This window comes from Falco rusticolus, chromosome 18 (assembly GCF_015220075.1).
Source record: "Falco rusticolus isolate bFalRus1 chromosome 18, bFalRus1.pri, whole genome shotgun sequence".
In the NCBI taxonomy this organism is placed as follows: Eukaryota; Metazoa; Chordata; class Aves; order Falconiformes; family Falconidae; genus Falco; species Falco rusticolus.
Genome location: NC_051204.1, coordinates 4890902 through 4913540, shown reverse-complemented (window position 1 = coordinate 4913540; position 22639 = coordinate 4890902). Strand labels below are relative to the sequence as shown.

The 22639-nt window shown below is 63.7% G+C and overlaps 3 protein-coding genes across 11 annotated transcripts; 1 reads left to right on the top strand and 2 right to left on the bottom strand.

The window, feature by feature from the left end:
* Window positions 1–300: 300 nt before the first annotated feature.
* On the top strand, window positions 301–2654 carry PRR15L (proline rich 15 like). 2 transcript variants are annotated; one of them, XM_037411612.1, is made up of 2 exons: window positions 301–457; window positions 1535–2654. In XM_037411612.1, exon 2 carries the CDS (start codon window positions 1547–1549, stop codon window positions 1859–1861), a length of 315 nt encoding a protein of 104 aa, XP_037267509.1. In that variant the 5' UTR covers window positions 301–457; window positions 1535–1546; the 3' UTR covers window positions 1862–2654. The 2 variants fall into 2 exon arrangements, with proteins under 2 accessions (XP_037267509.1, XP_037267510.1); XM_037411613.1 differs by having other exon boundaries at window positions 317–378.
* A 1175-nt stretch (window positions 2655–3829) lies between these two features.
* PNPO (pyridoxamine 5'-phosphate oxidase) lies at window positions 3830–6467 on the bottom strand. The gene is made up of 7 exons (XM_037411124.1): window positions 6335–6467; window positions 5551–5675; window positions 5356–5455; window positions 5109–5162; window positions 4698–4826; window positions 4526–4596; window positions 3830–4452 (listed from the first exon to the last, which is right to left on the bottom strand). The coding sequence occupies exons 1-7, from the start codon at window positions 6377–6379 to the stop codon at window positions 4287–4289; spliced, it is 690 nt and encodes a 229-aa protein (XP_037267021.1). The 5' UTR covers window positions 6380–6467; the 3' UTR covers window positions 3830–4286.
* Window positions 6468–9692: 3225 nt separating this feature from the next.
* SP2 (Sp2 transcription factor) lies at window positions 9693–22355 on the bottom strand. Of its 8 annotated transcripts, none has more exons than XM_037411115.1 (7): window positions 22101–22355; window positions 16274–21297; window positions 14718–15671; window positions 13824–14127; window positions 11481–11655; window positions 11209–11402; window positions 9693–10757 (listed from the first exon to the last, which is right to left on the bottom strand). In XM_037411115.1, exons 2-7 carry the CDS (start codon window positions 16334–16336, stop codon window positions 10657–10659), a joined length of 1791 nt encoding a protein of 596 aa, XP_037267012.1. In that variant the 5' UTR covers window positions 16337–21297; window positions 22101–22355; the 3' UTR covers window positions 9693–10656. The 8 variants fall into 8 exon arrangements, with proteins under 8 accessions (XP_037267012.1, XP_037267017.1, XP_037267020.1 ...); XM_037411120.1 differs by having other exon boundaries at window positions 16274–16349; window positions 22101–22354; XM_037411123.1 differs by lacking the exon at window positions 22101–22355 and adding an exon at window positions 21832–21872 and having other exon boundaries at window positions 16274–16349.
* Between the last annotated feature and the right edge of the window lie 284 nt (window positions 22356–22639).

Below are 22639 nucleotides of genomic sequence, written 5' to 3'. Positions count from 1 at the left end.
GCGTGTCCCCCGAGTCGTGTCCTCGCCGGGAGGGGGCGGCTGCCCGGCTGCGACCCTGGGGGCACCGCCGGGGGGGGGAGCGGGGACAGTGCGGGGACAGGCGGGTCCCCATGGGCAGGGGGGGCAGCTGCGACCCTGCCTCCCCCGCCCCTGCCGCCCCTGCCCTCGCCCCCCGCCCCTGTCCCCCCGGACCCAGCCCCGGAGCCCCCCCTCCCCCGCGGGGCCGGGGCAGAGGCAGCGCCCACCGGTGTCCCGAGCTGCCCCGCCGGGCTCAGCCCCGGTTCCCCGTCATGAATATTCACGGACCCGGCCCGGCCCCCGGCGGGAGGCGGCCGGTGCCGGGTTCACCTTGACCGGGAGCCACCGGGGCAGCGGCAGGTAAACGGCACCTGCCCGCAGACCCCAACCCCCGGGACCCCCGGGCCGGGCGGCCACAGCGGAGGCGTGGGAGGTGCAGGTACCCGGGGTGCCCAGGGTGGGGAGTGGGATGTGGACACCCCCCCCCCGCCAGCCCCATTTGGTGATGGGTCCCACCCGGCTCTGGCCTGAGGAGGGGGCGGGGGGGCACGGTGATGTGGGGGGACACAGCAAACCAGCCTGGGGGGCCACCAGCGTTGTCCCTGGGGTGGTGGCCCCAGGCTTGGTGTCCCTGTCCCCCTCAAAGCAATGCTGAAGGCACCACCCACGGGCAGCTGGGCAGGGGTCCGTCACGGCCCAGTGCTGGGGGGGCTCGGAGCTGTGCTGGCCCCTGGGATGGGGCGCTGGGACCCCCCCGGTGTCCTTGTCCCCCTGCCCCAGCACCTGGAAGCGATGCCGGAGGCACCACCCGGGAGCAGCTGGGCAGGGGTCTGTCATGGCCCAGTGCTGGGGGGGCTCAGAGCCACGCTGGCCCCCAGGATAGGGCACTGGGACCCCTCCCCACCCACCCGCTTCCAGGGAAGCGTTTGGCTCCTCCGCTCCGGAGCTGCCTTCCCGGTCCTGCCCCGCAGCCACGCTCCGCACCGGAGCCCTCCAGGATCGCCGGAGCCTTCCCAGCGTGGCCAAGGCCCCAGCAATGCCCCCTCCCCAGGCGGGGCTGGGCGAGAGGAGAACCGGGGTGCAGCAGGTGGTGACCCCCCGGCAGGGACCCCGGCACCTCCCCAGCTCCCACCTGCTCCCAGTTCCTGTTCCTGTTTGCTTACTGGGCTGCCTCCCTGCCCCGCTACACATGGCTGATACAGCAGCTCCCGGTGGTGCCAGCAGCCCTTCCCCGGGGCTCCACAGTGCCCAGGTCACCCCAACATCCCCTCCTGCTACCTGGGGGGTCCTCCTGCCCTGGGGCCCCCCGCCCCAGCCCCACACATGCCCCCCTCCCCCCACCACAAGCATCCCGGCCGAGATGGTGGGAGAGTGCCAGAGCCGCCTTTGGCAAACACGGCACCGGGCTCCCCGCCAACGCTGCCAGAGCAGCAGCCCGTGTCCCTTGTCCATCCCCGTCAGCCCCGGGACAGCAGGGCTAAATCCACGGGGATTACGACCCCCATGTCCCTTGCAGGGGCTGGTGGCGATGGCCGACAGCCACGGCTGGTGGAAGCTGACCTTCCTGCGGAAGCGCCAGTCGGTGCCCACGGTGCTGTACGAGAGCCCCGACAGCCACGCTGCCGCCACCGCCACCACCGCCACCGGTGGGACGCGGGAAGGGCCGGCTGAGGAGGGGGCCCCTGGCTTCGCCGCCCGCCTGGAGAAGCTCGTGGACAAGAGCAGCAAGGGCAAACACGTCAAGGTCTCCAACTCGGGGCGCTTCAAGGAGAAGAAGAAAGTGCGGGCGACGCTGGCTGAGCACCCCAACCTCTGTGCTGCTGGAGAGCGGGAGGAGAAATGACCCATCTGGCTGTCACCTTGTCACCCTCCGGCTGCCACCCCCGGCTGCCCAGGCTCTGTCCCTCCCGGGGACACAGGACCGCGAGGCTTTGGAGGGGGACAGGACTTGGACCGGAGTTTCTCCAAGGGAGAAGCATGGAGCCTGCTGAATTGCAGCCCCCGTGCTGGTGGCACCCCGGGGGGAACTGGGGGCACTAGGGAGCAGAGCCAGGCACTGCCCATCCCTCCCAGCCCCCTGCGGGCATGGGGGGCCCCCCGTGGCTGACTGGTTCATACTGGGATGAGGATGCTCATCACTTGGTCGCTTGCTGTGGACCACCAGAGCCAATCATTCACCCAGCTCTGCCCCAAGCGCGACAGCCCCGATCCCCTTCCCCCTTCCCGATCCCCATCCTGATCCCTTCCTGCCTGGGCAAGTCCTGGGGACCCCCAGCTCGTCTCCCAAGGGGCCGCGTGGCCGCGGGCAGAGCCACCACCACCACGTCCATGCCAGCAGCCACCCCCACACCAGGGGACATGACACCTCCCTGCTCCAGGGGAACGACACCCACCCACCCCCCTCCCCCAGCTGCCTCCATGGGGGCTGTGGAACCCTCCGGGCTTCCCGGGAGGAGCCGTTTTCCCACTCGCATCCAGGAATCGCTCCCGGAACGGTGGGAGCCGACCACGGTACGCGGTGCCAGGGCCAGCTCGCAGCCCCGGCGTTTGTGGGGGTGGCTGGAAGCTGAGCCCCCTGCCAGCTCTGGCAACTGCTGGTAATTAACTGTTGTTAATAAACCAGGTCTGGACGCAAAGGCAGCTCAGGGGCGCGGGCAGGGGGAGCTCGGCGGACCCCCCAGCCCCAGCCCGGCAGAGTCACAGGGACCGCGCTGGGGAGCCGTGCCAGCTCCGGCGATCCCCGACCCCGCGGGGTGGGGGGGGGACACAGGGGGTGGCCGTCACGGTGGGGGCCAGCCCGGGTGCCCTCCCCGCGCAGCTTCCCCGCTGTCACAGCGGCCGGAGGGTGCCAAGCGCCAGAGTCCAACCCCCCCACCCCCGGCACAACCCCTGCGCCAGGGCCCCCGCCGCCCCCCCCCCTCTGTTTGCTCTGCCCGCGCCCGCCGGCTCACAGGCTGCTCTTTGTCCCGGGATCCTGCCCGGGAGCGGAGCGGGGAACCGGCAGGAGGAGAGCCAAGAGCGCGCCGCCGCCGGGGCCAAGCGGCTCATTTACGCCCGTCACGGTGGTACCTGGGCTCCAGCCACACACCGAGATGGGTGGTGGGAGACCTGGCTGTGCTGCCAGCCCCAGCCAAGCCCCCAGCCCCTCCCTGGGACATCAAGCTGCCACCTCGAGGTGACACTAGAAGCCACCCCAGCCATCCCCTCCTGCCCCACCGTGGCACCGTCCCTGAGGGATGAGCCAGCTGGGAGGGACCAAGGCCACCGAGTGAGTCTGCGCCAGTGACACAAGGTGTGTGACAGCCCCACAGCCACCTCATCTGGCTCCCCCCATCCCGCCCCCCCCCACTGTCCCCTACCAGCATGGCATGGTCAGGAGCCCACCGGGGGACCCCCAGCCACGGCAAAGACCCAGGGTACGATCCCACCCTGCAAGGCAGCGACTGGGAGAGCAAACACGGAGCCGGGGGGTGAAGGTTATGATGGCCAGGGGTCTCACTGGGACGAGGCCCAGGGCAGGGAGGGCTGCCAGCACCCTCTGCCCCAGTCCGTGCGCCGGGATCCCTGGCTGCAACGAGCTCCGTCTGCCGGAGAGCGTGGCCCAGCCCCGCGTGGGTAAATATTAACCCAAACCCACTGCATGGCTCTGTGCCGATCGGGATTTATTTTTTCGAAGCTCAGACAGGCAGCTGGGGCGGGGGGACTGGAAGCAGCGCCAGCCCAGCTCCCCCTGAACACACAGGCTGAGGGTGGGGGTCCCACGGTCCTGGGGAGATGGGGTGCGCTGGTGGCAACGCGGCCGGCCACGAACACTGGTGACAATAGAGCTGTAATTAAATAAGTTATTGCACAGACTGAGTACGCTGCACGGTTCTAGCTAAAACATGAGGCATGAGCGGTGGCAGCGGCAGGACACGGGCAGGGGGTACACCGGGTTTTTACTTGGTCCCTCCACAATCATTAACACGATTAATTAACCACCAGTGGCACTAGGAGCAGTTGCTCCCTGCAGGCTGGTGGGGGGAAGCAGCGGGTCCTGGGGACCCACCTGCGGCTCTCGCCCACCCCAGGGAGAGGCACAAGGAGATGAGCGTCACCGGGGCTGGACCGGAGCCCCCCACCAGCACCCCAGAGCTCAGCACACGCTTCCCGGGGTAGGGCAGAGTGAGGCCAGCCCCATTCCCCAGGGCACGGCAGGGGACAGGCGGGCAGCTTTGGCACAGGTGATGCTCCCGATCGGCTGAACGCGGCCAGAGGCACCGGTGGCCTCAAGGGGAGAAGCGCTCGAAGACCCAATCGCCCTCTCCCTGGTGCGTCATGTCTCCCAGGGGGGCCGAGCCATCCCGCAGGCGTCGGAAGACGATGCGGTCGTGCAGGCGGTTGGTTTGGCCCTGCCAGAACTCCATGACCTCTGGATACAGGATGTAGCCCCCCCTGGCAGAGAAACAGGGGGCTTTAGGGGGGCCCCCTGGCAGGCAGCACCCTGCCCACAGCCCCCACGACTCACCAGTATGCTGGCTTCGGCACCAGCATCTCCCTGTACCGTTCCTCCAGCTCCGCATTCTTCTTCCTTAAATACTGTGGGGATGGGGAAGGCGGTAAACACGAGGGCAGCCAGGGCAGCCCCGGCTCTCCCGGCCCCTCTGGGTGCTGCTGCTGGGGAGGGGATGGCCGCTCACCTCCCTGTCCGGAATGACGGTGCTCTGCCGGCTGACCACAGCCCCGATCTGGCTGCTCTTGGGGCGGGAGTGGAAGTACCGCTCGGATTCCTCCTCCGGCAGCCGCTTCACCGAGCCCTCGATCCGTACCTGTGCCAGGCACTGTCAGCTGGGCTCCGGTGCTGAAGGGGCCGAGTGGGCTCCCAGCCAAGGGACCACCCCATCCCCTGAGTTTCCCCCCAAAATATGGGCACCCCCCATCACACCTCATCCCTGGGGGGCTGGACCCATCTGAGTGTGACCCCCAGCCAAATATGTCACTCCCAGCACTGCACCCTGAAGCGGGGAGCCCCCGCTGCCTGGCACCTTACCAAGGGGCCATCTCTGCCCCCCCCCAGCCCCCCTCCCCAACCCCAGGGGACCACGACTCACCTGCCGGTTGAGGGGCTCCCAGTAGAAGACGAGCGCAGCGAAGGGGTTGGCGTCCTGGGATGCAGAGAGGGGAGAGACGAGACTGTCAGCTGACCAGCATCGCTCCCGGCACAGCCTCGACCCAAACCCCAGCTGCTTTGCTTCTCCAAAGGCCCCAGCCCTGGTGCCAAGGGGCTGGGAAGCCGCCCCCCTGCTGGGGATGCCCTCCCAGAGCCCCCGCCAGCCCCAGCGTGGCCGCAGCCCTCACCAGCTCCTTCCCCTTACGGCTCTCGTGGTTGGTGAAGAAGCGGAAGCCATCCTGCCCAAAGCCCTTCAGCAGCACCATGCGGGCCGAGGGCCTCCCGTCCCTGCCGGGGGTGAGAGGGCAGGTGACGACATGTCCCCCCTGCAGCAGCTAGGGGACCCCCACTGTCCCCACGGTGCCCCCCCCCCCCAGCCTCACCTGGTGCAGGTGGCCAAGCACATGGCGTTCGCCTCTCCGACGGCTGGGCAGCCCACGGCCTCCTCGAACCACGCTTGGAACTGCTGGATGGGGTCACGGGAGGTCAGGTGCTGCTCTTCGAAGGCCTGGGGACATGGGGGGGACACTGAAATGGGGGCGGGGGGCAACTTGGCCTTTGGGGACACAGCCAGCACTGGGCTGGGGGGGCGTCACACCAGCCTCAAGGGCACAGGCAGTGCAGGGGACGGGGTGGCCCCAGCCCCAGGGGTGCAGCAATGCAAGGAGGGGGGGTGTCACCCCAGGTCTTGGGGACAGCTTGAGGGGAGCCACCTTGGTTCCAGGTCACTAGCAGCGTGCGCGGGGGGATCCCTCAGGCCTTGGGGACAGCCTGGGTGACCTCACCCCAATTCCCAAGGCACAACTGGCAGGAGGGGTGTCACCCTGGTTCCAGGGTCAATAGCAGTATGGGGTGGGGAGGGTCACTCAGGCCTCGGGGACAGCCTGGGGGGGTCACCCCGGACCCTGGGGACAGCCTGAGGGAAGGGTCACCCTGGGCCTTAGGGACGGCCTAGGGGGTCACCCCAGGCCTTGGGGACAGTCTGGGGGGTCACGCCGGGCCTTGGGGACAGCCCGGGGGGGGCGGGGTGTCACCCTGGGCCTTGGGACAGCCGGGTGCCCCAGAACGCAGCCAGGCCGCGGGCCCCGTGCCCCCACTCGCCCCCACTCGCCCCCAGGAGCCAGCCAGCCAGCCGGCCGGCCCCCCCCCCGGCGCCCCTGTCCCCACCTCCGCGTCCCCCCGGTAGGGGCTCCGCAGCGGGCCCAGGTCCATCCCGGCCGCGGCCGACGGGCACCCGGCGGGACCCAACCGCGCAGCGTAGCGCAGCCCCGCCCCCGCGGGGCGGGGTCCACGTCGGGCCCGCCCCCACCAGACAGCCAATAGGAAGCGGCTAAGCGCGCCCACCGCGGGGAGGGGAGAGGAGAGACGCCAGCCAATTGGAGGGGCGGCGGGGGCGGGACGCGCGGACCCGGAAGTGGGGTCAGGGCTGTAAACAGCCACATGGAGGGACCTTAAAGGTACAGCGTCCGTCGGGGCGGGGGGCAGCGGGCAGCGACCTGGGGACAGGGGTCACAGAGAGGGTGGGGGCGGGGTAGTTGAGCCTGGGGGAAACAGTGGGGGTGGTGACAAAGGACAAGGGCTGCGAGACGGGGGAGGACAGGTATATGGGGACACTGGGGACAGGGAAGGGGGGGCAAGACATGGGTCTGGGGGACACGGCGGGGGGTCCTGTGGGGCAGAGACTTAGGGACAGGGCTGGGCAGGTGAGCGGTGGGCAGGGGAGCTGCCGGGGGCCCGGAGGGGACACTGGGGACATGTAGGGCCCTGGGGAGCGGGGCAGTGGGGACAGCAAGGGGACACGGCAGGAACGTGGGGAGGGGGCTGGGGGTGGGGCAGAGAGCAGGGGGTGCTGGGGGGCCACCCTGTGTCCCCCTGCCAGGTCCCCTCTGAGCAGGACGGGGGTCCCACCACCCCGGCGAGGCACCTGGGGGCTGCTGCACCCCAACACTGGCACTGATGGCTGACGGCGGGGCCGAGCCCCAGGACGAGCACCTGGGGGGGCAGGACCCCCCGGCCCCCTGCCCCCCAGCCCAAGCCACAACAGGTACGGAGCAGGGACACATCCCTGTGCCAGCACCAGTGCCACGCCCGTGTCCCCAAACTGGCCAAGGGGGCTGTGACCCCCAGAGGGCCAGCACTGACCCCGTGCCCTCGCCATCCCCAGAGCCCTCCTGCTCGCCGAGGACATCACAGCCACGAAGAGACGCTGGCTGAGCCTGGGCACTCAGGCCAGCCCCGGGGACCCGAGAGCCCCTGGGAGCCGGGGGGGTCCGGGGGGGGCTGGGGGCCGCGGGCAGGCAGGGTGGCAGGGCTGTACCCCCAGCTGCTGCGGGAGCTGGAGGTGCAGGAGCTGCAGCAGGCGCTGGCAGCCCGGGACGAGGTCGTCCTGCACCGTGACCGCTGGATCCGGCAGCTGGAGCTGGAAAACCGGCAGCTCCGGAGCCAAGGCCGCAGCCTGGAGGAGAATGACCTGCTGTCCTCCGGAGGTGGCCGCGGGGGACCCTTGGCTACCGCTGCCACCACCACCGGGACCCTGCTGGCCTCTGGCACCAGCTGCATTGGTAAGGGCGGTGGGCGCACAGGGTGATGGGGAGGGGACCCGGTTTGTGGGGTGGCACTGGGACAGACAGAGGTAGAAGGGGACAGGGACAGGCTGGCAGGGCTGTGGGGGATGGAGGGGAGCTGCCCAGGGACAAGGTGTATCCCATGGGTGTCATCCACCCCCCCCACCCCCCACCCCCCGGTGTCCCCACAGGCATCAGTGACAGCAACATCCCTCAAGGGGCTGGTGGGGCTGCTGGAGAGCAATGCCACTGTGCAGGTGGGTCTCTGTCCTCACAGCATGGGGGTCTGGGGACAGCTCTGCCCCTGTGTCCCCAACCCACACAGCTCCTCACCCTACGGAGGCTGAGGACCAGCCTTGCCCCGGCCCCCGGCAGCGCTGGGGCGAGCGGGACAGCCCTGTGCAGCCAGCACCCCTCTGTCCCCACAGGCTGGGGGGCTTCAGCCCTTCTCCGCTCCCAGCCCCGGGGAGCAGGGCTGTGCCCTGGCCGATGTCCCCCGGAGCCCCCCAGCCTGGAGGCTGTGGGCAGGGCTGCCCAGTGGCTTCCCCCCCTGCCCGGGCACGAAGGAGGGGGCTGGCAGCCCCGCTGCGCTCACCGATACTGCCTGCCTCTGGGAGGAGAGCGGGGGGGACACGCTGATGGCACCCCGCTCTGGGCATCACCCATCGAGGTGTGTGGGGGCTGGCTGGAGCTCCTGGGGTGCCACTGGGCACATTGCTGTGCTTGGAGCATAGGGGACAACAGGGTTACCCCAAGGCACAGGAGAGGTGACCCAGGGGTCTCCAAGGGACAGAGGGTGTCAGGGTACCCCGGGAGAGCCTGGGCACAGGGCAGGGGGTCCCCAGGCTCCGTCTAGGAGCCAGAAGAGAGCTCTCCCCTTCGCTGCAGGAGAATGGGAGGCCCAAACTGGAACTGGTCCCCAACTCGGGGGTCTACGTCACCCACCTGCAGCTGGACAGCGTCTCGCAGGTCTCCACCGACAAGCCCAAGCTCATGACCCAGCGGCTGCTCGATTACTTCTGGCGGGAGACGCTGGCCCGGTCCTCAGCCACGGGGCAGCACATCGCCCACAACGCCACCATGGAGCGTCCCCTCCGCCTGCCCATGGCCATGGTCAACGCCATCAAAGGTAGGGGACAGGGGGGTGGGACAGGGTCCCTTGTCCCCTGCCGGTGCTGCGGTAGGTGAGGACAGGCCACGGTGCCACCCACGAGTGAGGTCCGGTCCCCCTCCACCCCGCAGAGCATGGCACCAAGCTGTGTGGCCACGGCTGCAACTTCAACGCCGTCATCAACAGCAAGTGCGGCAGGTCCTGGTGGGCCGTCAGGAAGGTGGTCGTGGAGTGAGCTGAGCCCCACGGGACGGCCATGGCCCACCGACCGTGCGGGGGGACAAGCCCTGAGCCCTCCGGTGCGGTGGGATCATACCCCTGTGCTCACAGAGGGGCTGCAGCTGGAGGCGCCCTACAGAGACCGGCTGGCTCAGCCCCACGGCGCCACGGCCCGAGGGTCCACAGCCACGTGTCCCGCTCCCCCCAGCAGCGGGGAGTGGGTGCTGGCAGGGGCAAGGGCCGCTTGGAGCAGGGAGATGCTGGTGCCACACCGGTGCCACCGTTGGCATCGTGGTGCCAGTGTCCACCAGCACCAGGGGCAGAGCCAGCGGCCACAGCCACCCCCGGCAGCAGAGCTGCTCCTGCACACAGCAGCGGCTCCACGCATCCAGCCACGGCTTGGGACCATTTTCCTGTAAATAAGTCCATTTCCAGTGATGTTTGGGATTCCCCTAAATAAACCCCGCTTGCTTTCTGCCCGAGAAGGCCGGCAGCTCGCCCTCCCCGCGGCCACGCCGAGCGTTCCGCCTTCAGCTCTTCACCCTTCGCGGCGGTGCCCAGCCCAGCACCACGGCTCGCACCGGGCCGGCTCCAGAGAGAAAGGACCCTTGGTGGCACACGCTGCACTGGATTTGCCTCTGGCAGCTAAATTTATTTAGCAAGGAAAGCTCCCGGCTGACTCCACACCGGCCAGCCAGTTACAGTTGTTAAAGTATAACAGATCTGTCACGTAATCCAGAAAACAACCTTGGGCAGTTACAACTAAAAAATAAAGTGGATTTGTTTAATTTAAAAGCTCAAAAATAACAAGCCATGTGTTTTTTTTTTAAACATGTAGTAAACACAAAAGCAATATAATCTATGATACAATGTACACTATACACAGTGGGGATGGCGAGCAGCACACGGGGCAGGAAAGGGGGCTGCAGTCCCAGAATTCAAAAGGAAATGCCACGTCACTTGGAAACAGAAAAGGGGGGAAGAGAAAAATCATCAGAAAGGGGGGAGAAAAAAAAAAAATATCTCTTCAGTATTGGAAAAGAAATGTTAGGAGAGAAAAAAGGGTCGAGAAGATGGGCAGCATCTTAAGAGAGATATTAAATAAAGATTTAAAAAAGCACTCACAATACACAGTGTTCGTAATCGGGAGCGGGGAGCATAAGGCAACGATCTCCATAGAAAAAAGGGACCTTCCAAAGGGGGTTATATAGATATTTATAGCTATTTATAGACTTTAAATATAAAGTAGGAATGTGCTGTGGAGCCTCTCCCAGCCCTTGCGCACCGGAGCGTACAGTCACCTCCATGCCCGGCTCCCGCGCGGCCGTGACACGTCTCACCGGGCTCTGGGCCTCTGCGGGGCCACCCCGCGGCCCCAGGGGTGTGCAGGGAGGATCGGCCCCTCGCCCCCTTCGGCAAGGGCGGCTTCTGCGTGGGGGCCCAGGCGGCACAGGAGGAAGGGCAGGAGGATGTCCCCGAGGGCTCCCGTCCGCAGGCGGCCGCGGCCGGGGATGCTGGAGTGCTGCGGCGTCGCAGGCTGGTGCCCTCGCAGGGTCTGTCTGCACAGCCAGGGAGCCGTGGGGCAGCTCCTGGCCCTACAAGTTCTTGGTGACCAGGTGGGTTTTATAGTGCTTCGTCAGGTGGTCGCTCCGCATGAAGCGTTTCTGGCACTGGGCGCACTCAAACCGCTTGTCACCTGTGGGGAAGAGAGGTGGCGGTCAGGGGGTGGCAGCCAGTGGGCCGCGGCCCCAGTACCACCGTCACCCACCTGCTTTTGTCCCCGTGTTCCCCTAAACCAGCCATGTCAGGGCAGCGGGGACCTCCCGGGGTGGCAGTGACAGCCCCATGACAGGTCCCCTTCGCAGCCGCTCCACACCAGCCCCTTCCCCTCTGTCACCACCATCACCCGGAGAGCCCCAAAGCAGCAGAGACCCCCGCCCCAGGTTCTCCAGTCCCTCCCGCTAACTCAGGCAAATCACAAGGACAACGTGCCGCGGCCCAAGATCATCCCAGTCCTCAGCTCAGCACATGCCCTCGGCCCTTGCAAGGCTCAGGACCCCACAGGGGCTGGGCCATGATTTGGGGGCTGCCCTGGGAGGGAGGGGGCCACGCCACGGCGCCCAGCCGTGCCCCGTGGGGCTGCAGACCTGTGTGCGTGCGAGCGTGCCGCTGCAGCTCGTCGCTGCGTGTGAAGCGCTTCCCGCAGAAGACCCAGTTGCAGACAAAGGGGCGCTCGCCCGTGTGCAAGCGCACGTGAGCACGCAGCAGCGAGGTCTTGCGGAAGGTCCTCCCGCACTCGGGGATGTGGCAGATGTGCTTCTTCTTCCCTGGGTCCCCCAGCCTGGCGAGGAAAGCCACCGTTAGCCTTGGAGATGGGTGCCGGTTCCGTGGGGCTGCCCCTCTCCCCCTCCGTGCTCACCTCTTCTCCCCGTCCTTGCAGTTGGGGCAGGTACACGCCATCCGCCGCCTCTTCTCCCCCGGCTGAATCTCTCCGGACAGCGCTTGCTCCATCTGGAGCTGGATCTGGGTCGGGCTCAGGCCGCTGATGGTCAGGTTGTTGCCGGACACGTTCTGCACAGTCAGCTGTTGCTGGCCTGGAGGGGAAAAGGGGGAGTCAGGCTCTGCCCCTCCGCTCCCGGGGGGCCGCGCTGCGCCCGCGCACCGGTGCCCAACGTGGCCGTCCATGCTCCACGCGCGGATCCTGCCGGAACCCTCCGGAGGCAGTTGGCTGGAGGAAAGCCGCGCCCTGCCCCCCCCCCCCGGCGTGTGGGACGGGACACCCTGGGTCTCGAAGGCCCCAGCCCCGCATGCAGCACCGCCACGGCCCCCCTGCCCTGCCACGTGCTGGTCCCCAAGCGGGGCCGGTAAGTCCCTTTTTTCTGAATATACTGTGCGGTTTTTCAAAGTTTTTGGTTTGACCCTTCGGGGTGGGGAAATGACCAAAGAGGAAACAAAAAAGAAACTTTGAAAAAACGTGCAATATATTGACCAAAAAAACGGGACTTACCCCAGACCCTAAGGGCCGCTCCACGCTCGGGCGCTCACGGAGGCGGCAGCCTGGGCCTTGCACAGCACCCAGCAGCCGTGACGGGGGCTGGAAAGAAGAAGATGGGGTCAGCGTCAGCAAGCAGGATGGCTGCTCTCAGGGCAGCAGAAAAGGAGGAGGAGGAGGAGGAGTGGGATCTGACAGCAGAGCAAAGAAGGGGTGACTGTAGAGAGGAAGGATGGGTTTGGGGGCGCAGGCAGAGCAAAGGTGCCAACAGACACACTGGGAGGGAAAGCACGAAGCCCAGGGTCGGGGCAGCCCTTGGGAGGTGGCCATGTCCTAGCTGAAACCAGGCTGAGACCCGACTGAATTCATTTCATTCACGGGGCAGCAGCCAGCAGGTCCTACCGGGCCCCCGCCAGCCTTGTGGCACGTTGCGGGCAGCAGCGCAGACAGCAGCAACATCTGCCTGTGGCATCTCCCTGACGCTCGCTCGCGGCTGGCTCCACATTTACACGCAAAGCAGCAATTAAAAACCCCCTTAAAAGCAACCCCAGTGAGGACAGTGGCCTGCTGCAGAGCACGAAACCACGCTGGCCCGTGTTTTATGCTGACATCATTTAGTCAAGCAAGAAAGAACAGCTTCTGACTGCAAAACTGAGCCTGGACTCCTGCCGGTTCTTGCTGAGAGAGAAACCACCGCATGGCAGCAGGTCTTTCTGGATCAGAAAGCAGATAAACTTCCCTCAGACACAGCTTCCTCCCCGCGGCTCCCTGGTGGCAGCCCACACCGCCGGGACCGGGCTGGGGAAGGTTTGCTGGCAGGACGGGAGGACAGAGCGGCTGCCAGGACGTGTCTCTCCTGGCAGCGGGGAGATGAGCCGGCGGCGCGGGGGCAGGCATGCACCGGGCTGTCTGCGGCTCACGGACCGCTCCAGCCACTAGCCAGGGCCATGTCTGGCTATTTTTGGCTTAAGGAAGACACTTGTCCCATGTGACAAGTGGGGAGATGAGGGGCTGGGTTCGCTCTGAGGGAACAGTAATCCCTCAGATTGTAATCCCTTGTATGCTCGGAGGAACATACAAGCGTGTGTGTGAAGGCACGTCTCCTGGTTTGACTCCTGGAAGCCCAAACCAGCACCCACCGCACCCAGCAGATGCAAGGAGATGTCCCAGCCCTGGGACTGGGACCTGGCAGTGTGCTCTGTGGTAGGGGCTGCAGGAGGGAAAACCCCGGTGCATCACGTCCCTCCGCCTGCCTGGGTCCCAGCTCTCTGGAAAAAAAAAGACACCCATCTCGCCCCAGGGGCCTGGGCACAGCTCAGCCTGCTGCCTGCCCAGAGCTGCGGAGATGGCAGAGCTGCTCTGGGCTCTCGGGCGGCCTCAGTCCCTGCGCTCCACAAAGCCTGCCCCCGTAGGCAGCCACCTCCACTAACCACCTCCCTGACACAGCTGAGCGGGACGGGCTCAGGAACATGCAGGGGAACCAGCAAAGAGACACTCTACAAAACTCTACACAATTCCTGGAGCAAGAGAAGCCAGAGAAGCGGGTGGCGCTGAACAGTCAGCAACATTCAGCCTCAGGGTGCAAGGGATCTCTTTGCAAAGCTGCAACACCCCGGGCAAAGCGAAGTGTGCTGCTAGCAAGGGGGGGGGGGGGGCTTTCTGTCCTCCGGGTCAGGCAGCTGCCTGTGTCTTGCTGTCCCTCCTCCCCCGACGCAGAGCGGGGCGCAGCCCACCTCCCACCCGACCCACGCAGAGCGGGGCGCAGCCCACCTCCAGTGTTGGTGATGGTGACAGGCACGCCCTGGACTTGCACGCCGTTGATGTTGATGGTCTGCATGGCCTGCGCCGCGGCCGCCAGCTGAGCCGCGTTCAAGCTGATGATGCCTCCGGCGGGAGCGATCTTCGGCAGGGTGCGTTCCTTGCGCGTGGCTGGCTTCTTGCTGCTGCTGCCCCCCGTGCCGGAGCTGCGGGACACGGGGCAGGTGCAAGAGGTCCCAGACGGAGCCACCGTCATGGCTGGGGCTTCCTGGAGCACCACTGTCTGCAGCTCGCCCGATGGCGTTTTGAAGTAGACCTGATGGGAGGAGAGAAGAGGAATGAGACCGGGTACTGCCACCGTGCAGACCCCTCTCCAGCGCAATGGTCACCCTCCCCACGCAACCCAGGAATCTGAGCCTGCGATGAGCCAAAGAGCAGGAGAAGTTGCCCGAGCATCTTCTTGGCAACCTCCTGAAGGAAGGTCCTGGCCTTCCCTGGGGCCAAAGGGCTGCTCTGGCCTTGCGGCCTGGTTTCCAAAGGCAACACTAAAGATACAGTCCTCCAGGCTGTGAGCCCCACTCCCCCACCTCCCTCTACCCCCCAGGAGCTCCTGAGCAGGCTGGCTCATCCCACGCCCAGCTGGTGGCACAGCAGAGGTTTTGAGGACACTGCATTTCTACAGGTCCTACAAAAGCAGGTGGCCAAAAAGGGAGACTTAATAAACCCCCACCGAAGGAACAGCTGTGCTCCCAACCCTTCTTAGACATCAGAGAATCCACACGAGCGATGGCTGAACAAGTTGGGAATGTCTGGCGGCTCACAAACCCCTTCAGCTTTCTAAAGCCTGGGTGAGGGCTGAGAGGAGAAACAGGGCAGAGAGACCTCGCAGAATGCAGGAGATGGTACCTGGGTAGGAGTGGGTTCCGTCGTCTGGATCTGGAAGTTCTGGGAGGATTTTTGAGGGACAGTGGGGAGCGTGGCGGAGGCAGCCTGGACCACGCGCAGGGCCTGCTGCGGGATCTGCACCACCTGCGGCTCCTGCTTGGGCTGCACCACCTGTACCTGCTGCACCACGGCCGGCTGGCCGGAGCCTGGGCTCTGCACGATGAGCAGATTGTTGCCCGCCTGGATGATGTTCTCTGCCGTGGTCTCTATTAACACCGTCTCCACCTGCTCGGCCACAGCCATGGCAGTGGGCTGGGCGGGCGACATGGCTTTCTTTCGAGTCTTTTTGCAGGGCTTCAAGGAGCTCTCCGCAAGGATCTGAGCCTGCGTGCCTGGCTCAGCGGCGTTCACCAGGTTGTTCACGGGCAGGGTAAGAGTCACGTTGCCGCCACCAGCTAACTTGACCACGTTGCTTGTGCCCTGCACCGGTGACGCTCCACCCTTCTGCACTGGAGCTGGTTTGATGGGCACGGGCTTGTGAGAGGAAGAGGAAGGGGTGAGGATGGCTTGATTCGTGCCTGGAATAATCTGGATCTGGTTGGTGAGGTTGGGCTGGACCTGGATGGTCTGTCCCCTCGCGGCCTGGATCTGGGGCACTGCCTGGTACTGGATGTTGGCGGACGAGCGGGTGCCCTTGTTGATGACAGTTGGGTTCTGAATGGCAAAAACCAGCTGCCCCCCAGCGTAGGAGGTGCCGACCTGAGAGCCCTGGATCTGGAAGAGGTTCCCTTTTGACGACAGGATCCCAAAGCTGTTCTTACCGGAGCCAAGAGGAAGCGGAGCAGGTTTGATGGGGACGAGTTTGCGAGGCGTTGGCTGAGGAGGGGCAGGAGGAGTCACGGCAGCTTCCACTGCAGGGGGACCGATTTTGCTACATGTCGCTGCAAGGAGGGCTAGAGGAGATGGCTGGGAGTCCTGGGGAGCCAGGAGGAAGACAGGTTCGTTAGAGACAGGGGCTTGTGCTACACACCTAGAGATCAAGTCAGTGAAGGAAAGGGCACATGCTATCAAAGGCAATCCAGTCCATGCCAATGAGACACCCCTTATTAAAGGAATTGCTTAATTACCCACACCACGTGTGCCTTTAGCCAACCCTCGTCACACTACTTTTAGCCATCAGGATGGTGACTGCCTTTTAATTGTGTGCCTGTGCTCTTACAACCTCTATAAAGCTGCAAATACCCTGTAAGTCTGCTGGTATTTACACCCATTACACACACCCTGGAGTGTCACACAGTTTTAATTCCAAGACCACCTTGTGATGTCAGCTGCTAACGCAATCCAAGAGGTCCTTCAGAAAAACACACCGCAGGGAGGAGAAAGAACACTCCAGAAGAGTTGGCGTTGGGGCTGGGAACAGGTCCAGAGCACAGCTCCCCAGCCTGTCCTGCAACCAGCCCTCCTCCTGACGCAGCAACGCTGGCTACAGCGGAGGCAGGAGGGGCCGAACGATGCAGCGTTTGCTGTCCTGCAGCCCGGGACATGTCCCTCCACCCCGGCGATGCCCCTGTACTCACCTGGGCAGTGGAGGCAGCTGGCTGCAGGTATTCACTGGGGCTGACGGCAGCAGTCGCAGCCATGCTGTCTCTTGATCTACGAGGAGGAAGCAGAGAGAAAAGGAATAAGATCAGCAGCAAGAGCCGAGACCGCAGCTCCTCGGTGCGCCCAGCCCAAGGCCCCAGTGCTCGGGGGGGACTCTCCTGGTGTCTCCCTGCATCACCCAAAATGTCACACCTCACACACACACCTTCAGCAGGGGGGGTTGCAAAGGGGCTAGAGAAATCTCACCGCCTCTCCACTTTCTCCCTGCACTTTCCTTTGACCTTTGCTTGCCACCAAAGGGAAATGCCAATTACGGTGAGCAACCCGCTGCAGCCCTCACTTATTTGCTGCATCCCAGCACAGCTGTGACCCGAAGTCGTCCGTCCCCCCCCAGGGCTGACAGAGACCACTGCTGCCCTGAGGAGCCCCCACTTCAAAGCAGAGGCAGACATGCCCAGTGAGCCTACAGCTTCCCAGTTTCCAGCCCATGCCATCTCCCTGCTGCCTGGTTTTTTTAACTTTGGGAATGAAAAAGGACAGAGTTTTGGTATAGAGTCGTGTTTTTGAAGGCTGGAAAGAACATTGTTTCAATTATTTTTGGTATGTTGTTGGGGCTGTGTTTGTAAGTCATTATGTAATTAAAGGGTCACTTCAGGGAATAAAATAAAGCTGCTGGTGCTGGCTGGCAGCGGGACCTGGGGAGGTCGAGAAAAGCCATCGGCGAGCGGGGAGGAGAGATCAGCAGTGGGCAGCACACGAAGATGAGGAGGTGCCCACAGAGCCTACAGCTTCAGTGGGGTCTGCGCACCGGGGAGAGGAGAGGGGCAAAGTTACGGTGGAGGAGCCAGTTGCTCAAGGGCCTCAGCAGACGCAGGCAGGCAGGGAGGGTGCAAGGCAAGTGGCCGCGGCTCCTCGGATGGTGAAGAGCGAGAGTGGGATGGGGCAGGGCCACCTGCAAGGATGGGGACCACTCACTGCCCTGAGGCTTTGCTGCCTTCCTCTCAACACTTTCCTCTGGAGTTTGGAATCTCTGACACACATCGCCGCAGAAGCCGTAACACCGAGGCTGGGGCTTTTCTTGCCACTGGGGCAGCTACAGCAGTTTCTTTTTAAAGGTTTAAGACAGCAAAACCAGGGAAAGGGACTCCTAAATCCTTACAATTTGCTAAATCTTTTGTTCTGGACTGGAAAGACATTTCATCCTTGACATTTCCTTCGGCAAATTCCCCAGACATCCCCATCCAGCAGTTGCTGTATGGCTCGCTAGCTTGATAACATTTGCCTAGATAAGGTGCCAGGGAAAACTTGTCTGAGCTCAAACACTCTCTATTACTGCTGCTGACAACGTCCTGACTTCAAGTGGGGAATTACGGCTGTCTGAGGAATACGGATGCTTCAGGTTTACTCAGGGAGTCTCTGAAACACAGCCCCAGGGTGGGAGAGCCGATAGGAAGCCAGCGCCGTGGTATTTACAGGCATGCTTGGATGGCAGGAGTGATGGGAAATGCTGGCAGAGGACAAGTAGCACGATATGAAGTCCCGGATGGCTTATAACACATCATACCAGCCAAAAATTAATTGTTGTGTGAGCACAGCGAGTGGCTTTTTGCTGCTTGCAGGGAGCAGGCAAGAACCACGTCCCAGGACTGCGGCAGTGTCGGTCTCTGGCTCCAGGCCCAAGCAGAGTCACCATTTGCCAACCCGGCACTCCTGCCGGGGGAGCTGCGGGAGATCCAGGGTAGGAAGATGGACTACACGTGTGGAGAAAAGTAGGCATGGGGTTTGCTTCAAAGGGAGCAAACTTCATGCTCCACAGCTCAGCACGGCACAGGCTCGGCAGCAACACGCGCAGCGGGGGCAGGAGGCACCAGCACCGGCCGGCTGAGGGTGGCATGGCCAGCACCCAGCCTCAGGAAGGGCAAACTCGACCTTGCTCGAAGCAGCAGGTGCTGCCAGCACGTGGGTGCAGGAGCCCCGGGCAAAAGGCACGTTCTACAGTGGGAAAATAAGGAGGTTCTTTCATTTTGAGGCCATCAGCTAGCAGGGACGGCACAGGAGGTGCGCACGTTGCTGCCCAACGCAAGGGCCGGACGTCACGTCTTAATACAGCTTAAGGCTGGGAGAAAAGTCTTCTAAGTAATTGAGATGCCGTCAGCGCTCGCCTAGAACTATAGAGGTGAGGGCCCTCAGCTCCCCCCGCGCCCCTCGGCCGGCCTGCACGGCACAAACCGAGCCAGACATCCCCTCCCTGGGAACACGAAGCCTTTTGCCAAACAGAAAGCCCCTAAGAAACCGAGCGATCGGGCCCTGGGCCAAGTCACCAAGGAGCCCGCTTCCCAAAGGCAGGCAGCTCGCCCCTCGCCAGCACAGGCTCCACGAAGGCTCTTTCACAGCCCTGCTGTGTCCGAGGGCATAAATCCCCAGGAAGAGTCAGGTCAGAGTCCCAGGCGCCTGGGATGGCATCGCATGGAAATGACTCGCCCCGTTCCACAGCGAAGGGCATCCATTCCCTTGAAGCCACTCGCTGCTGCTCACTGTGGCAACCTCACGGAGATGAAAGCATCAGACGCTCGCACCCAGCAAGCTGGCCTGCGATAAAAGGACGCTTTCTTCCCAGAAAGCTGGGAGCTTGTACGGCTGCCCGAGTTCAATGGCTGCACCCTCCCTTTCAGCAGAATTAGGGCACTGCTGAGGATTAACAGCCCTGACTACAAATAAGAGCAACGCTGAGCTGGCCAGAGAGAGAGACACATACCAGGAGAGATCCCATTAGCCCGAACAAATAAATAAGGATAATGACTGGGGGAGAAGCCCTGTGTCGCTGCAGTTGCAGTGTAATCCCTCCGTGAGTTTCTCACTTGTACAATTTACGTCCGAGTCCAGCAGTGACAGTTTCACATCCTGAGGGTGTAATGCGGCATAAAGCTACTCGCAACGTGGTGAAATCCAGCAGGTACCAAAGCACAGGGCTTCACTCTCTGCACATTTGCCCAGGACAGATCTGAGAGTGGGACTGTCGCTGCCTGTGGGGAAGGTTTCTGGAAAGGCCCTGGGGGATACAGACCCTCTCACAGATGAGCAGCAGGAAATCATCACCCACTCTGTGTTACACGCTTATTCCCGCCCCAGGAAGAATGTGCTGAGCAGTTCAGGTCCAGTTTGCCCTTCTGTAAACCCCCAGCCAAGCCTCAAGCGGAAGAGGAGTCTCCCTTATGGCAATTAAGGAGCACTGATTCATAAAATTAATTTTTTTTTCTTGGCCATCCTCCTCTTCCTCAGCTTTTGTATGGAAACTGTCTCCCCACAGACTGGAAACAACAACCTCCTCACCCCTTGCCTGCCTTCACCCCCGTAAAAGGACAAAGCAACCTAAAACTCAGTGATTTCTGGCTGGAGAACTCTTTTTTTAATTTTTATTATGTTCCTCAAACGAGAACAACCAACCAGGACTCATTCCTGCCCCAGGACACACAGACCAAGCGCCTCATGTCCCAGCCAACTATCCAGATACTCCGAGGTCTGCCTGACAGCGCTTCAAGGAGCTCTCCGAGTCCGCCGTGAGTTCACAGCGCAGGGAAAAAAAAAAGTCCACAGGACTCAAGTGATGGAGCCATAGGAAGAGAAAACTTACCAACCGCGCCAGCCCGTGAGACCCCATGTCCAGCCGGAGGAAACGCCTGCTAGCAGCCAGCTGGACCGCTCACACCGGCACGATTGGTAGGTTTGCTCAGAGGTTGCTCCTTCGCTTCTCACAAGAATTTATCTATTTTGGAAACCGTGCCATTATCTTCAATATTCTACAAGAGACATAAAGGGGAGAGATTTTTTTTTTCCTTCCTAACCAGGACAAGCGCTTCTCCTCGGGGAGCTGCCAGGCAGTCCTCCACAAGATCTACGGCTTCCAGCTCAGCTGAGGAGCCCGGGACAGAGAAAAACGCTGACAAGAAGGTACCTGCCAGTCCTCAAAGCCACAACCAACACCCCATCCTGCAGCTCGAGCAGCACAAGCACTTTTGAACAGCTACAAAACTCCCTTTCGGAGGAGTCTGGAAAAGTTTTGTAAATTTTAGACAACGATTTCAAGCCCTGTCACTGCGATATCCTCGTTATCTTCTCACAGCCCCGCTGAGAGAGGAAATACCACACCAACTTACAAAGTGCACACCACCAGTCCAGGTATTCCAGTTGCAGGGGAGTCCCTGCTCCCCAAAATACCCTTCCCACCTGCCTGACGGATTTTTCGGGGGTACAGCAGGGTGAACACAATCCTAACTCACAGCACTCGGTTTAAACCAATTGACACACCTGATCTGAGTTACCACGGTTTTAATTAGCACCTTAAGCATGAAGGTGAATCAGAGTTCCCTAAAATCCACGAACGACCTCAGCAACTGCAAAAAACCACTCAGGATTATGAAGCTAAGCACAGTCATCGGGGAGAAAACCATGCCAGTGGTAGCAGCCCCATTTGTTTGTCAGGGCTGTAAGCAAGTATTCAAAGTCGGGTGTAAAGGAGCTCAAACACCTGTGTATTTACATATTAACAGCAGGAAATCAAGCAATGCATTAGAATAACCTGGCCAGGATTTCTGTTGTTGCTGTTTTAACTCTTGGTCTGACTCCGACACGCCTCTGCCAGCGCAGGCGTTACAGCCACTTGCCAACATCTGAGTTTGTTTTCTCCTTCCCTGATGCTGGGGGGAAATTCCCTGGTGTTTTGGCTGTGTTTAAGGAGGAGTAAGAGGAGAAGCAGCTGAAGTAAAGCGAGCCAGGCCGGCTGTGCTGCCAAGGATGCACAGGCACTCCGCGGCTGGGCCGGCCTGGGAGAGGAGGGAGCAGCTCCTCGCTCTGCACATACGAGGTCGGGAGGTTTCGAGCCTCGGGAGCGAGCGGATCACAGGGCACCCTCGAGCGGCGGCTCCCCCAGAGTGATGCCAGACCCCGGTGGAAACTTCCAGCAGCATCAGGAGCACCTGTGGCTCCCGGGGCGGCCCAGCCCCTGTTGGACAGCACATCGCCAGGGCCCGCAGACGCTTCCTCAGCCCGTACCCCCTGCTGCACCCCCAGCCCCGGGTAGCTGCCCCCAGCTCTGCCCTGCAGACCCCCCCTGGACCGCCAATGCCCGAGGGGAACGGGCCCGGAGCCCCCCTCCACGTCCCAGGGGCCAGAAGAGGATGCGGCCGCAGAGCCCCCCAGACACACACCAGCGCCCCCCAGCCCCGCCTGCCAGCACACTGCCCCCAGCCCCACGCACCCCACACACACCGGGGCAGCTTCGCCCCCAGCCGCAGCCCCCCAGCCCCTGGGCAACGCGGGGGGGCTCCCAGGCCCGGCCCCCCCCTGCGCCCGCTCCCCGCGACCCCAGCACGGCCACTTCCCCCCCCCCCCCCCCCCAGGGACCCCCGCAGCAGCCCGGCCCCCCCGGCAGGACACACCTCCGCCCCCCGAGCCGGGCTCCCCCACCGGAACGCAGGGCGGCCTCGGGGGACCCCTACCACCGGCCGGGCCCCCCCGGCTCCCCGCCACCACGTACCGGGGCACCCCCCGCACACGGCCCGGCCCCCCCCCGGCCGCGGGGCCGCCCCGCCCGGCCCCTCCCGGCGGCGGCAGCGGTCCCCGGGGAGGCGGGCCGAGGTAGCGAGCCCGCCCCCGACCGGGCCTCGGCCCCGGAAGCGCCGCCCGCCCGCCCGGCGCTCGGGGAGGGCGGGCCGGGGAGGCCGCACGCCCCTTCCGGGCCCGGCCCCGCTGGCGCTGCCGCCCCCCGCTCCATCGCGCCCGCCCCCGCCGCGGGCCCGCACAGACCGGCCGGAGCGGCGGCGGCAGCGGCGGCTCCGACCCCCTCACGGCGCCATCTTCCTCCTCCGGGGCCGCCCGGGCACCGCCCTGAGTGACCCGCCCCTCGGCGGCTTCTTGACCAATCCCTACTCGATTTTCCGCCGCTCTAGCCAACAAACGGCGAGATGCTTTATCGACAGCCAATCCGCCGCGGCTTGCCCCTTGACGGGCAGCTCCGCCGAGCAATAGGACCCATGATGGAGTGACAGCTCCGCCAATGGGCGCGGACCCCCGAGGTGACGGACGGAAGCGGAGACCCAACGGGAGGGCAGATCTCTGATTGACAGCTCGGCTAGCTAATGGGAACAAGCTCATCCTGCCGCGGTCCGCTGATTGATTGACAAGCCTTCGAGGCGGGGAGGCAGACTTCCTCGTGGGCGGGAGTAACTCAAAATCCGTCTCTCGGTTGGTCGTCCTCATAATGATTGACAGGCAAAGAAAGCAATGGGAGATGGGAGGCAGCCGAGCTCTGCTTGTGATTGGCCGCGCGCCTGGCGGGCGGGTCT